The sequence below is a fragment of the Dicentrarchus labrax genome, unplaced genomic scaffold, assembly GCF_905237075.1.
Source record: "Dicentrarchus labrax unplaced genomic scaffold, dlabrax2021, whole genome shotgun sequence".
Taxonomy (NCBI): domain Eukaryota; kingdom Metazoa; phylum Chordata; class Actinopteri; family Moronidae; genus Dicentrarchus; species Dicentrarchus labrax.
The window spans coordinates 17610592-17624539 of NW_026136723.1; the positions used below are offsets into that span (position 1 = coordinate 17610592).

The window sequence follows — 13948 nt, forward strand, 5'->3', positions numbered from 1 at the left end:
CAAACTGGACTGCACCATCACTATTGTGGACAGTCACAGTAAAATCAAGCTCACTCAGTTCTCTCAGAAGGCTCAGCTCCAGCTCTCAATGCAGTGAATTGTAAGATGTAAATCACGTAGCCCTCATAACGCGGAAGAGGCCTTCACACATGTCACATAAAACAAACCGAATATGACACCTGTCAGGGTGCACACCGACTCAAAAAGTAGCTTAAACAATGCAGGTTCTCGTCATGAGTGAAAATACAAATGATCAGAGATGCTTTGGATGCCGAAAGCCATCAGTCAAAGCATCCGTATTGACATACTTTCCATTTAAAACTGTGCTGTTGAATACATTCATACTTTTATGTCCATGCCAAAAAGTTATACATCGATTCTAGGTGTTTAAATTCATTACATAATACGAGCAGAATGATTTTCTGCATGTTTATATTCAGCTGCAGTTTGAAGAGTCACTGTACTATGTAAACAAACTGATATAAACCAACAGCCTTGACATCTATATAATGGTCCCAGTGGTATTCTCTGTGGGAATTTTCGGCCATGCCGTCCTCCAGACGACTCTGGAGAGGACACAGTCAAACTTTAAAATAACTTTCAGAACAAGTGAAACTGTGTGGGGCTGTTAACAGTTTTTGGAATATGTGTGAAAACTTGTTCACATTGAATCTTGAGCCTTTCTTTTTGATAAAGTGCCTCTGCTAGCCAACAAACGGGCACTAGTTCGGACTGGACTCAACTCACAGATGATTTCAGTGCTCTCTTTTTTCCTACTTTTAAAACCCATATACCTCACTCTGTAGAACTCATTTGGATCATTATGCCAGGCTAGCACTGTGACTCTGTGGATGTTGGTCTGTCAGTTCACCACTTTGTTCCAGACTAATATGTTTCAACTACTATTATATGGATTGCCACAAAATTTTGTACAGACACTCATGTTCCCCCTCAGGACGAATAAACCTTTTTTCACAGCAGCCATTTGGACATGAAATAGTAGGGTAAACACAGGTATTACCAATGATACTAAGGTTCTGTTCCATTCATATCAAACAGAGTCAGGCTGCAGCTATTGTGCATGCTGGCTCACTGGAAAGGCTCTCTACACGAAATGGAACTGAACTGTGATTACCCGACTATTTCATGTCAGAATCTGTTGCAATCACTTCGGCGATCGCCCAACTTTTCATCCATCATCAGATCAGAATTTATATTTGTCTGGGTACAAATTAGGTATATATACTTTTTGGCATGACCAAATACCAGCAAAGCTTATTATTAATTATATTTCCATCCGCCTTAACTGTACATTTAATTCCAAGTGCCAATTAACAACATGCTAACACACCAATCTAAGATGTTGGGCTTTTATATAGATTTATGGTGACGTATTCTACTGTAAGGAGTACATATAACTTAAAATATTTTAATGTCATCATGTATATACTGAAGGCTTTCATTACTATAGGGTTTTCTGGGCTCCACAAAATGATGAAATGCATGAAACAGTTGCAGAATAGAAACAGTTTTTATTGTGCAAAGTGCAACGTGCAAAACAGAACTTAATAAATAAGATATGCCAACAACTTTAACTTTACTTCCTTTTCTGGTGGTGACCATAGTGAACATTGAACCTGCTAAACATCAGCATGTTCATTTACGCTGTGTCCCAAATCCATACTGCATACTAATTCTTTACAGTGTATATACTAAAACAAACATTCTTTATGCCGTTAAACTAACAAGAAGTAATACAATACATCAGATTTCTATCAAACTGTGACTTTCTCACTGCAAGTTTGACTTCATAAGCGGAAAGCAAAGTGTCTTTCTTAATACTTACTTTTGTTTTGCAAGAAATTTCTAAAGCTGCTTCACCTCCATCCTCATTTATTTCAAATTTCCCCCAGTTGCTACCTCCACTTCCAATTTAAAAACCTGTTTAGAGGTAGCCTAGATTTAGGACACGCAGGTTGTCATTGTTAGCATGCTGGCGTTAGCATTTAGTTCAAACCCCTGTGATGCCTAATTACACCCTATCAGAGCTGCTAGCATGGCCGTGGACTGCCCACCAATGGCACTATATGGAGCAGTGTTTTTTGAAGTCTTGTGTCTTGTTATGTAAGTTAACATGATGCCAGGGATAACTACTGTGTGGTGCTAAAAACTGAGTTGGCAGTCTGTTAGGACTGAATTGATGTAACTGATAGCAGAAACACGAAATAGTTAATAATAATAATAATATTGATAAAGTACATGTATACAGTTTGGACTGTTTTCATCATAGCTGATACCAAATAAGCTTAATGAGGTCAGTACTGGTGCTGATAACTATCCAGCGAATCAGATCGCTGCGTCGTTAATTGTAGTTTCGCTAATGATTGTTTGATGATTGTGTGCCATGGGTTGAATGAAAAGTTTGGGTTTCATTAAGCGCATATTATGCTGAATGAATATCTGCTGGGAGATTTCATGGTTATTAAAAAACAATTTTATAGTTTGTCTTTGATTGGGCTGCTTGTATCGTAATCACTTAGTTTAAGAGATGGCACATTGTATCCTTACATGCGTCTATTCTTTGTCTGTAACAAAAGAAAAATCTATCCTGTGAAAAAGCTTATGATTTAATTCAATTTATTATAAAAAAAACAAAGTTTCCAAATGTGTATTAATAGAGAGATATATGGTAAAGGTTGAGTATGTTTCTCCAACACCCACTCACAGTCTTCCTCTTTCTGTCTTTCTCTCCCTCTGTATCACAGTTAGCTAGAGGCTGTTGCCACCCACACACTCCATCCTGACAGCAATTTACATTCAGAATAGCCCATGTGAACGCATCCATGTGTTTTAATATGTCACGTTTACTTAGAGCGCCACACGATGCAGGTGACTTTTTAGTCGCAGCAATGTTAAAAATGTGATATATGCTATATATTCCTCTGCAGGGTCATTCAATCAGTTTGCTGCGACTCTGCCTCTGAGAAGTGTCAGAATCCAGCCCCACACGCACACGAGACAAAAAAGAAATACTTCCCTCAGTTGAGGAAGATTTCCCCCGCGGGCAGCCGATTGGTCTGATCAGTTCACTCACACGTGCGGTAGCAGAAACAGTGTTTTACAGCTTGTGACTTTGTGTTTTTCATCATCTTTATTGTGCAGTTGTGTGCCAATATCTTCTACAGTTCAAGTAGAAGCCCTTGGAGTTGTTTCCATGGATACCAAACAATTAGCTGGGATTCAGAATAGAACCTGGAGAGTAGCCTATTTACAGGCTTTGGAAGCGAGGAAATCATAGGATGTGAGTGTCTTGATTCTCCGTTGCAAAAGGGAGGAAAAAAAAGCTCCTTTAGGGAATGGGTAATTACCAAAAAAAAAAAAAAAAAAACATTTTTGCTCCCACAGATCAATTGCAAACAAAAATAGAGGAGCAGAATGAAACACAATCACGCGTTTAGCTTTAAGAGATCACCCTATGGATGAATCTGTGATATTTTATGCCACACCTCCAGAAGATCAAATGTATGATGTGTGATTTTGATCACAGAACCCGCAAAACTCAAATCCTAACAATGTATAATTAATGTAGATAAATAAATAAAGCAGAATTTGACTTTATTTTACATCTAAGGCTAAAAAAAAAAAAAAAAAAATGCCTTTGGCTTCAAATGAGGGCCACATTTTACCTTTAGACAGGCTTCATTCCCTAACCCTGAACTGTATTTAGCTGAAAATTGGTAGCCTGGTAATCAGACTGAATAGACACCTTGTTTAACTTTAACTTCTTATTCATTATATTCACCCTGACATTATGTGGGATTCTTTTTTTAAAATCTTTTGCCCTAATCTATTAGTAGCGAGTGACATAAAAGCTACAGTAGCAGTTGACAAGAGCAATTAACATTTTTAAAATTGACCTGAGAAATGTGTCCATTTAAGAGTAGTTGTTATTTCTGTAACTTGACGACGACAACTACAGCGGCGTCAATCTCATCCATGCTCTCAACCAAGCTAACTAAGGATGTAGGAAGAGGGTCCCCGCTCTTTATCCCACCTACTAAACTCTGGTTAGTCAATTGTTTCTCTAACGGGGAGACAGCAATCAGTGGGAATAATACCAGACCTATTTGAATTGCTGAACAAATTGGACATGTGGGTGGCGATTTATAGGTCTGGAACCAGGCTGGGAAATATGACAAATTTTTTAAGAGGGAGGAAATTTACACCATGTTCCAAAATGTCCCTTTATACGTTTGACGCTTGTTGATTTGGTGATCGGACAGACATGGGAGGTATTTGACTTCATTCTGCTGTTTATAAAACTCTATCTAGTATTTCTGTTTTTAGAGTGACTTTAGAGTTATGTTTGGAGAATCCTGCATTTGTGCGTTGGCCTCGTCTTTCTTTGAAAACACAGGTATGTAGAGAAAGCATCCTATCGGATTCCCTACAGACGCATGTCTATACTTTTATAGATCCACCACCACGTTCCAGAGTTTGCACAAGTCAGACTAAGGGCCAAGATGACTCATTAGAGCATTTGACTTCTTTTTACTATTTAGAGGTCCAATATATTCTCACATCAGGTTTTATGTCTTTTTACAATGGTGTTTGGTTACAAAAAGTTTCCCAATGGAAGGATGACGGATAGCGTCTAAGTGTCTTTCAGACTGTCACAATGTTTTTCTTTGGGGTGCCCGTATAGCTCCCCCTGGTAGATCTGGCGCACCATGTACCAAGGCTGAGTCCCTGTGGCAGCAGCCCAGGGTTCAAATCCGACCTGTGGCCCTTTGTAGCGTATCGTCCCCTCTCTCTCTCTCTCTCTCTCTCTCTCTCCTCCCCTTCCTGTCACTCTTCAGCTGTCACTGTGCATTAAAAGGCAATAAAAGCCCCCCAAAAATGTCTTTGTGTTGTTTTTTTTGAGGATGTAGCTGTCTGTCCTTGTTGGCGAGCTTGACTTATACCTACTATTTGGCATTGTTGATGTGCTGATATCTTGTTTGTGATGATTATGTGTTATGTGTGCTTTGAATGCCATTTCCTTTTCTATATGTAACCAAAGCAACTGTAAGCTACAAATAAAATAATGTAATAAAATGTTCCTCTTAACTGATGACCTCATAAAGGGTGCAACATACTGTACATTTTTGGTGATAATATAACAATATCATCAGGAAATGTTACTTAAGTTACATACAAGAATTAAATAACAGTTAAAGTTACTATATAGATTATAAGATTATAAATACATGATCTATTAAACTGTTATACCCTTTATGAAGTAATCATGCAATATTGGACTGATGTACTTCATTCCTTTTGTGACCTGTTTCAAGGAACTTTTGTCATTTCATCATCAAATCTCTAATATTGTTCATGGCCTTCATGTTGTTTTAAAATCACACAAGAGTTTAGAAGCCCTTTGTATACTGTTAATTGTCGATCAGACTTAATATGACTCTGCTGTTTGTGCTACTGTTACTTAACAGTTTATCCATATACCACCACTCAGTTCTGCCTTAACACATTTTGTGTGATTTGCATTTTTTTTTCAACCCGCCTCCTACATATTTTATTAGTTGGTTTTCTGATTCGATGCCATTTTCCTATTATTGGCTGCCAAAGTAGGTGTGACCCATTTGGCATTAAATTGTCATAACCATTATCAATAATCAATGCATTGTGTAATTGCTACCTCATTTAGATGAGCACTAACACAGATAAACTCTCAGCCATCTTGCAAAATATGGTGGAGATTTACTCAACAGTCCTACAGCAACATGATACATTGAAATAACCATAACTCAGCAACCAATTAGTCTGACTTACTGACGCACAGAACATCGTCAAAATCCTAATATTTACTGCGTATTTAAGCATCCAAAAGCAGCGTGATCTTTTTTTAATGCACTATATGTGAAAAAGCTCAAAAAGGACAAACAACATGTGAAATTAATTATAATAATACATTTAGGTAATTCTTCATTCTGCATTTTTTACATATAATGATTGAATGTCTGCACTCCTTTCTCATAGACCAATCTCGCAGGGCAAGTTTTGCCTCTGTAAGACAGTCAAGCATGGAAACCCCTCCCAATGCCACCCCACAGCCCTTCAGACAGCCGGTGAGTAAATTTAAGGTCTGTCACACTCTCCTGATGCAAGTGAATGCCATATGTATGCTTTCTGCTCACATAGAAAACACGTACACATTGGCTTTTTTAATATTATAAATTCCCACTTGGGAAGTAAAGCTAATATATTCCAGCAGTTGGCGATGTGTTTCACTCCGCTCTTATAAGCTGTATTTCTTTCTGTTTTCTCTTGTTGAATCTTCAGAGTTTTCTCAATCGGAGGCTGAAGGGCTCCATCAAGAGGGCCAAAAGTCAGCCCAAACTGGACCGGACCAGCAGCTTCCGACAAATGATTTTGCCCCGGTTTCGTAGTGCTGACCAAGAGAGGTAAGTAACCTTGTAAAGCGTGTAAAGCCTTCATAACATTCAAGGAAATGGCAACTGTTTTCTAATTCAGAGTCACATGGGCGTTGGAGCCTGTACCAGCAGGTATTGTGCAAAAGCCAAGAAAACACAGTGGACAGGTTGCCAGTTTATCACTGATCTAACAAATATATCCCTACTTAGGAGTGATTTACTGTTCACAATTCACCTGATATACATGCTAATGAAGGCTGGAAATGCCATGGTTGCAATTAATCATGTGTTTCTCTGTGATCAGGGTCCAAAACTAACTTTTCGGTTTATCTGCCAATGGCAGTTAAATTAAGAGAATGTACCTGCCAAAAATATTTATACTGGCCATATACATGGCATCATGCATTTGAATAAAAAATGATCTCGTGTTTTGAGCCTTTCTGACTCTTTTGAGGATCTCAAAAAGATGCAGACCTCTGGAACTTACCCTCTCGCTTCATGTGTGTCTCTAAATTATTTACTGGCCACCGGTGACTCCAGTGTAATCCTCCACCAAACCCAAAACCTATCCACATTTGGCACTTGGCAGGTATTACTTTTGGACCCTGCTTGTGATCATAATATATTTTAATTAGCTGAATAATTATTTGTCATCTCAGAGCTACCCACAGTCATCTATAATCACTAGAAATAAGGCATGCCTGTTACATGTATGTTGCAGTTTGTGCTGTGGCAAGATCATGCAGTCATGTGATCAAGACAAAATAAAACAATGACCCTTGTTACTGTGAGGCGATAAGTGTTCACAAAGAGATGACAAACTGTACATAGCACATAAATAAGCCTGTTGATGCGCTTAGATCGGGAGCAGCTTTAAGCTTTGGACACTACTCAACCATCAACAATGAAATCAGTTCTTGCTTGGGTGACATGCTGCTTTTGTGCACTGGGTGTTACCTAAGTGGGTTTGCTGTGACTACCTTACGCTCGAATTGCTTCTGCATGGAAACCTCTCACTTTTGCTGCTGAAGGCTACATTTCTTTTTGAGCTACAGCCAGAACATTGCTAACCTCAATACCTAGCTTCAAGGTTGCTTCTTATTCTGGGACAAGCTGATTGTGTACTGTAATTATACTCAATTCAGTTCACTTTATTTGTCCCAGAGTGGCAATTTCAGTGGCACGTACAATAGCACAATTAACAAGTAACACGATACAAGAGAAATAATTTTAAATATATATATAATAAAAAACCCAAACACATATACTTGTAATAGTACAATAATAGTATAGTGCAGTGTACATGTATTGATGGGTAGTTCTATAATATACAATGACGCGTGTAATTACAGTGCAGTACAAATCAGAATCTTAATTGTTGGTTTCCTATTTTAAGTGTGAAGTTATACCGTTTGTATTGTGTATTTTTAGCCTCACATTTGGCTCGAGGTACGACAATCTCAGTCCATCAGTCAAGTACTTTGGTTCATACTGAAATAACTATTTTATTTAAAGTAACTTAAAATAAGAACAATCATATTCTGCCTTTCTTTTATAAATAAAACTCTTGAAAAATGAAACACAACCACGGACATTTCAATACACTCAGGGGGTTTTTCTGTTAAAGCCTTCCTTCGTCTGGTATGACCAGTAGCGTATGGTGGCTAATGTTAGCAAATTATAGGAATCACATGTCCAACAGATCAACACAATATAGTGTACCTGTGAATTCCCATCAGCCTTAGCTGATCTTCACGCTAACATTAGCATTTTGTGTTATCCTGAGGGAAGATATGTTTTTATTCTTTCCCCAAAAAGCTAAAATCTCTGCTGTGTTTCAAGAGCCACTTGTGTTTTTATGTGGCTGAAGAAGAATGTGGATGAATCTCAAACTGCCGCTGGAGCTCTGAGGAGCCCACCTGACACCCCTCACCTGAACTGTGGCTTCTTATCAACCACTGTGACAAAAGCAAAGCCCTGCTGAATGAAGGACATTGCCTTTGGTGATACATTCAGAGATGGTTTCAGCTTGTGCTTTTTCCAGCCACTTTCAGGCTGTGACTGAAGATATTCAGCGGATTGATATTAATAGCAGCACTACAAAAACTATTTATCTCATCATTGCAATGCTGCCATCAGAGCTGTGACATACTACAAGTGAACTTAAAATTGATTTGCCACGTTAAGACTTACAAGAGCTCATTGGATGTGGTGGACATATTACGACTACAAAGAAAACATTTTTGGTTAGTTGAGTTGAATACAGTTGAAGGAGGGTATTGTACGTGCACATGTGCAAGACTGTTTGGAGACAGCATTGCTGAAAAGAGTAATACCTGTATGCCTCCAAACTACACATTAATTTAAATATGTACTTGCTTTTGGGATAAATTTGGGAGTTTTCATTGTATATTACTTGAATTGTAGGGCTTCCCCCGACTAAAGATTTTCCTAGTCGACTTGTAGTCATTAGTTAAAGCCATTAGATGACTAGTCACCGCACATTTCTGATATTTAAATATATATCTACATTTTATCAGCTGGCTGTTAAATGCTGCAATGACTCAAACTTCAACAGAATAAATAGCTTCCAACTCCACAGAAAAAAATACTCTGACTTATCAACATGATGGATGATGTAAAACAATATAGTTACAAATTCATTTGCTATAAACCTACCTCTCTCCAGTTTAAATACTCTTCTGTCACTGGTTTATGATGAAGACACAGCAGTCTTCATCCTCCCCGGAGTCCAGGTCAGAGCCATTGTAAATCTCCTGGCCTGCGTCGGTCTCAGAGGCTGTAAACCCAGTTCTCATTCTCCTCTGCTAGTAGTGCAAATAAACCTCTCCGCATCCTTCGAGCTCCCAGTCCGGGTAGTCAGCTAAGCTACGTATGCTACATAGCCGAGTGGAAATCAGCTAGTACTGTGTTACAGGAGCAACGGTCCGTGTTGCAACAAAAAAGTTGGTCGTAAAACGTAAAAAGTGGTATCTAAAACCATGAAAAAAATTGTAAAATTTAAATGGTCTTTTGGATGTCCTAGTACAATTTCTATAATAACCTTATGCCTACACTTCATCATATCAGTGTGATTCCTGTTATTGGATCATATTAGGATAACTTACAGCTCTGGAGGCTCTCATGGCAGCTTTCTTTTGTTTTGTATTCTGACTTGAGGTCAGATCCCAGAAGATTCTGCCTTGCATTGCTGATCAACATTTTCTGCGGTCCTCACACAATCCAGTCACGATGCACATATGGGAAGTGTAAAGACGTAGAGGGGGAGAGGCAGAAAGTAAAAATGTAATGCTGACAGTACACTTTCCAACCGCCACAGGAGATGCATAATAGACATTTTGAGGGCAGGTGTGGCTGTCCGATGCTCAGGGATGTGAAATGCGTCGTTTAGCGAGGGATGTAAAAAATCCTTTGTTCTAAAAATGCGGGGTGAGAAGCCCAGTTCAAATGTTCAAATTAATTATATATTAACCCAAGGGGTTGTGTGGAGGCAGCTCTGAAGGAGGTGGTGGGGGTAGCTTAATGGTGTCGGGGTTAAAGGGACTTCTCTGCCTCAGCCATTGTGCTCTCCCCTCTAACCACAGCCGTTCTCCAGCTCCCACCGCTGCCTCAGACAGCTGCCTTCACAGCCTGCTTTGAGTTCTGCCCACACACACTTAATTCACTCAGTAGTGTTAAGTTGACTTTGCTATAAACCCTCAGTGTCCAACTTCACACTCTAGCTTTCCAACGCAGCTGCTCTACCTCTGCTGCCAAGCCACTTTTACCAAGGCGTTTTTATGCGATGGCGCTGTCGGCTCCTCAAACTGGACGATTCACTGGACTCTCTGCTTGACTTTAAATCTGGCTTAAAATTAGCGCTCCTCATTTGTGGCATAATTATCAGGTGTTTCTTCAAAAGCTTCTGCTTTTTCTTTTCCTTCATTTTTTCATCTCTCTCATGTTCAAAGCCAGTGTTAATAATGCAGCATGCTAGCTCCAGCTTTTCAGTGCAGATGAACTCCACATTCCCAGTTTATTCTTCTTCAAAAGTAGGTTCAGCAAATCCTAAAGGAATATTTGAACATTTTGGGAAATACACTTGTTCACTTTCTAACTGGGAGTTAGATGATGAATGTATGTATCAGTGTGTTCTTCTTCAAAGCTAGTTTCAGAAAATGTTAAAGGAAGAGGTATACATTTCAGAGAATACACTTATTATGTATTAGATTTACGATGAAGCTAACAGGTGCTCAGCTTAGCAGAAACAGGGAGAAACAGCTCAGTTCAAATTTAACAAAAGCTGCCGAAAAAATAAAATAAAAACACTTTCAGAGATAGTTTTTTGTACGAGTTAAACAAATGAGATATAACATGTTATAGGTGTTAGGTGCTGCTAGGCGGCTTTTGTTACTAACGGACAGAGCCAGGCTAGTTGTTTCCCTGTTCAGAGTCTTTATGCTATGCTAATCTAAATGGCTGCTGGCTCAGTCTCACTGTTAGCGTAGTTACTGCGGTTATGCTTTGTAGGGCAGTGTAGCTGTAGTATCTTCTCACCTAACCCTTGAGGCAAAATGTTTTCCTCACTGCATTTTTTTTCCCCAACTGGCGAGAGACAACCTTGGCAAACCTTTTCACTTCCACTTCCATCAACACCTTTAGTTTTTTCTTGATAGATCTGCCCTCTTCTGAAGGCTACCCTATTATCAATCCTCTGTGCCATTTTATAACTGCACTACAGGCTTTCTGCAGATTAGCCCCACTGAACTACTTCCGCTGGTTTACACCCCCCCCCCATTTACCAACATCACATTTTTATATGCATTTGTAAATTCTTGTGTAGTTATCGGAAATTAAAGAATTGCATTTCCAGAAAACGCCACAGACTGGGACACCGTGGGCCATTTCCTAACATGCAGTATGAGTCACATGTGTTGAGTCAACAGACCAAACTGCAAACCCCAGAACAGAAAATCTGGTAGTCTTAACTTTTCCATAAACTCATTATAAAAGGATCAGATCTCAGAAAATCGTACTGAAATTGCAGCAATGACTCATTTTTTGTTATATGAAAACCTTTCTAAATTGTTTATCTAAAGACCAGTGATTACCTGAATCCTGAAAGTAAACAAAGTCTCTTCTTCTCTCACCAGGACACGATTGATGCAGAGCTTCAAAGAATCCCACTCCCATGAATCCCTACTTTCTCCTAGTAGTGCTGCGGAGGCTTTGGACCTAGTTTTGGATGAAGAGGCCATAATCAAACCTGTCCACTCTAGCATTTTAGGACAAGAGTACTGCTTTGAGGTGCATTAAGTTGTATAACCTTTTCATTCTCCCTGGCTTTATTTGTCTACTAATGGGCTTGAGGTGATTTTTTAAGTGAATTTGTTAAAAAAGTTCTAAGTGAAGACATCAAACCACTTCTCACCTCCGTCTGAATTAGATAAATTGAGTGAACTAGTGGTTTAAAGGTCCAGCTTGCAACTGTGGCAGAAATTGAATATAATATTCACAGGTAGGTTTTCATTAGTGTATAATCACCAAAAAGTAAGAATTGTTCTGTTTTCGTTACCTTATAATGAGCCTTTTATATCTGTGGGTCCGTGGGTCGCCTTCGATGTTTCTACAGTAGCCCAGAATGGACAAACCAAACACTGGCTAAAAGATAGGGCTTTTTCGTGTTTTTCACATGTTTTTCGCTGCCACAGTAGTCTCTCCCTCGTGCTTGGAAAGGGAGGGTCGACGCCATAGAGTTGCAGTGTGTTCCTATACCGCTAGATGCCACTAAATCCTACACACTGGACCTTTTAAAGAATTCGTGCTGAATTGATAGATGAAAATAATAAGCAACACTTTCAGAATCCATGAATTGTCTTTTCGTCTTGTATATCAAGAGATTCTCTGGTACTAAATGTGAGAAATTAGTTATCTGTGAGTTCTGGACAAAACTAGCCATTTGAAGATGTTACTGATTATTGGAAAAACAATTAGTTTTTTCACAGATTAATCAACTGTAAGAATAACTGCTACGTCCAGCCATATATGGAATATTTTATAATAATAATTTGTTTGCAGGTGACCACTAGTTCAGGGACAAAATGTTTTGCCTGCCGATCAGCTTCAGAAAGAGACAAGTGGATTGAAAATCTGCAACGAGCTGTCAAACCGAACAAGGTAGATACAATAAATGTATTAAATGTTACAACAGCACAAAATCAGTCCAGGGTGTAACATTAAGAACCAATGTAAATAAGGACTGTTATAATGCAGTAATAGAACTCCTCGTTTCACTTTCAGGACAACAGCAGACGGGTGGACAATGTGCTGAAGTTGTGGATCATTGAAGCTCGAGACCTTCCAGCTAAGAAACGCTACTATTGTGAACTATGTCTGGATGACATGCTGTACGCACGCACCACCAGCAAACCCCGGACCGACACCGTCTTCTGGGGCGAGCATTTTGAATTTAACAATTTGCCTACCATTCGTAGCCTTCGTTTGCATCTCTACAAGGAAACTGACAAAAAAAGACGCAAGGTAATGCATATGTGGTCAAAATAAAACCATAGCTCCTGGTCAAAAAACATTTTATTACATTACAATTATTTATATTTTTGCCTGTTGCTTGCTCGGTGATCCAGGAGAAAAGCACATATCTTGGCCTTGTCAGCATCCCCATCTCCAGCATCACGGGCCGGCAGTTCGTGGAGCAGTGGTACCCGGTGATACAGTCCAGTGTCTTGGCCAAAAGCGGAGGTGTTGGAAGTACCAAAGTGATCAATGCCTCACTCCGTGTCAAGTCTCGCTACCAGACAATGAACATCCTCCCGATGGAGCTGTACAAGGAGTTTGCTGAGTACATTACCAACAACTACCGAACACTGTGTGCAGTTCTGGAGCCGCTGTTGAGCGTGAAAAGCAAAGAGGAGGTGGCCTTTGCTCTGGTGCACATCCTTCAAAGCACAGGGAAGACAAAGGTAAACAGGGGATTAAATGTAACCTGATTGCATGTTATTCTTCCTTAAATCATTGCTGCTCCCTGTATGATCTGTAGGTTTGTTTTCATCACAATAAGCACTATTTCCTTTCCTTGGTACACAACTTAAAAATGTAATCTTTTCTCAGGAGTTCCTGTCTGACATGGCGATGTGCGAGGTGGATCGATTCATGGACCGTGAGCACTTGATCTTTCGTGAGAACACGCTAGCTACAAAGGCTGTGGAAGAGTACCTCAAACTGATAGGTCACAGATACCTCAAGGATGCTATAGGTAAGGCTGCTGCAGACGAGCCCAGCTGCACATCACAATGTATGTAATCTCCAGGTGGCTGAATGAAAACAGTATTTGAAGCTCAAACCGTGTCAATTGTTTTGATGTAAGTGTGTCTCCCTTGGCTAAATTCCAGCGTTCCAGTGCAATTTTGAGATAGTTTGATCTACATTTGTGATATATTTGTGACATTTTCCAACATTATTCTTATTCATTGTGGTAGCAGCATCTTTGGAAATATTAG

The 13948-nt window shown here is 39.4% G+C and overlaps 1 protein-coding gene across 8 annotated transcripts in view; it reads left to right on the forward strand.

Annotated features, from left to right (window-relative positions):
- The window catches only part of LOC127357752 (ras/Rap GTPase-activating protein SynGAP-like), a 39948-nt gene that overhangs the window by 7669 nt on the left and 18331 nt on the right, over positions 1-13948 (forward strand). For 5 of the 8 annotated variants that reach the window (XM_051390168.1, XM_051390170.1, XM_051390162.1 and 2 more), the window contains 7 exons: positions 6037-6140; positions 6340-6461; positions 11585-11738; positions 12510-12608; positions 12711-12971; positions 13076-13411; positions 13560-13704. In XM_051390168.1, coding sequence (XP_051246128.1) covers positions 6037-6140; positions 6340-6461; positions 11585-11738; positions 12510-12608; positions 12711-12971; positions 13076-13411; positions 13560-13704 — 1221 coding nt within the window. The remainder of the gene's footprint in view (positions 1-6036; positions 6141-6339; positions 6462-11584; positions 11739-12509; positions 12609-12710; positions 12972-13075; positions 13412-13559; positions 13705-13948) is intronic. The other 3 variants (XM_051390165.1, XM_051390164.1, XM_051390166.1) reach the window with 3 other exon arrangements.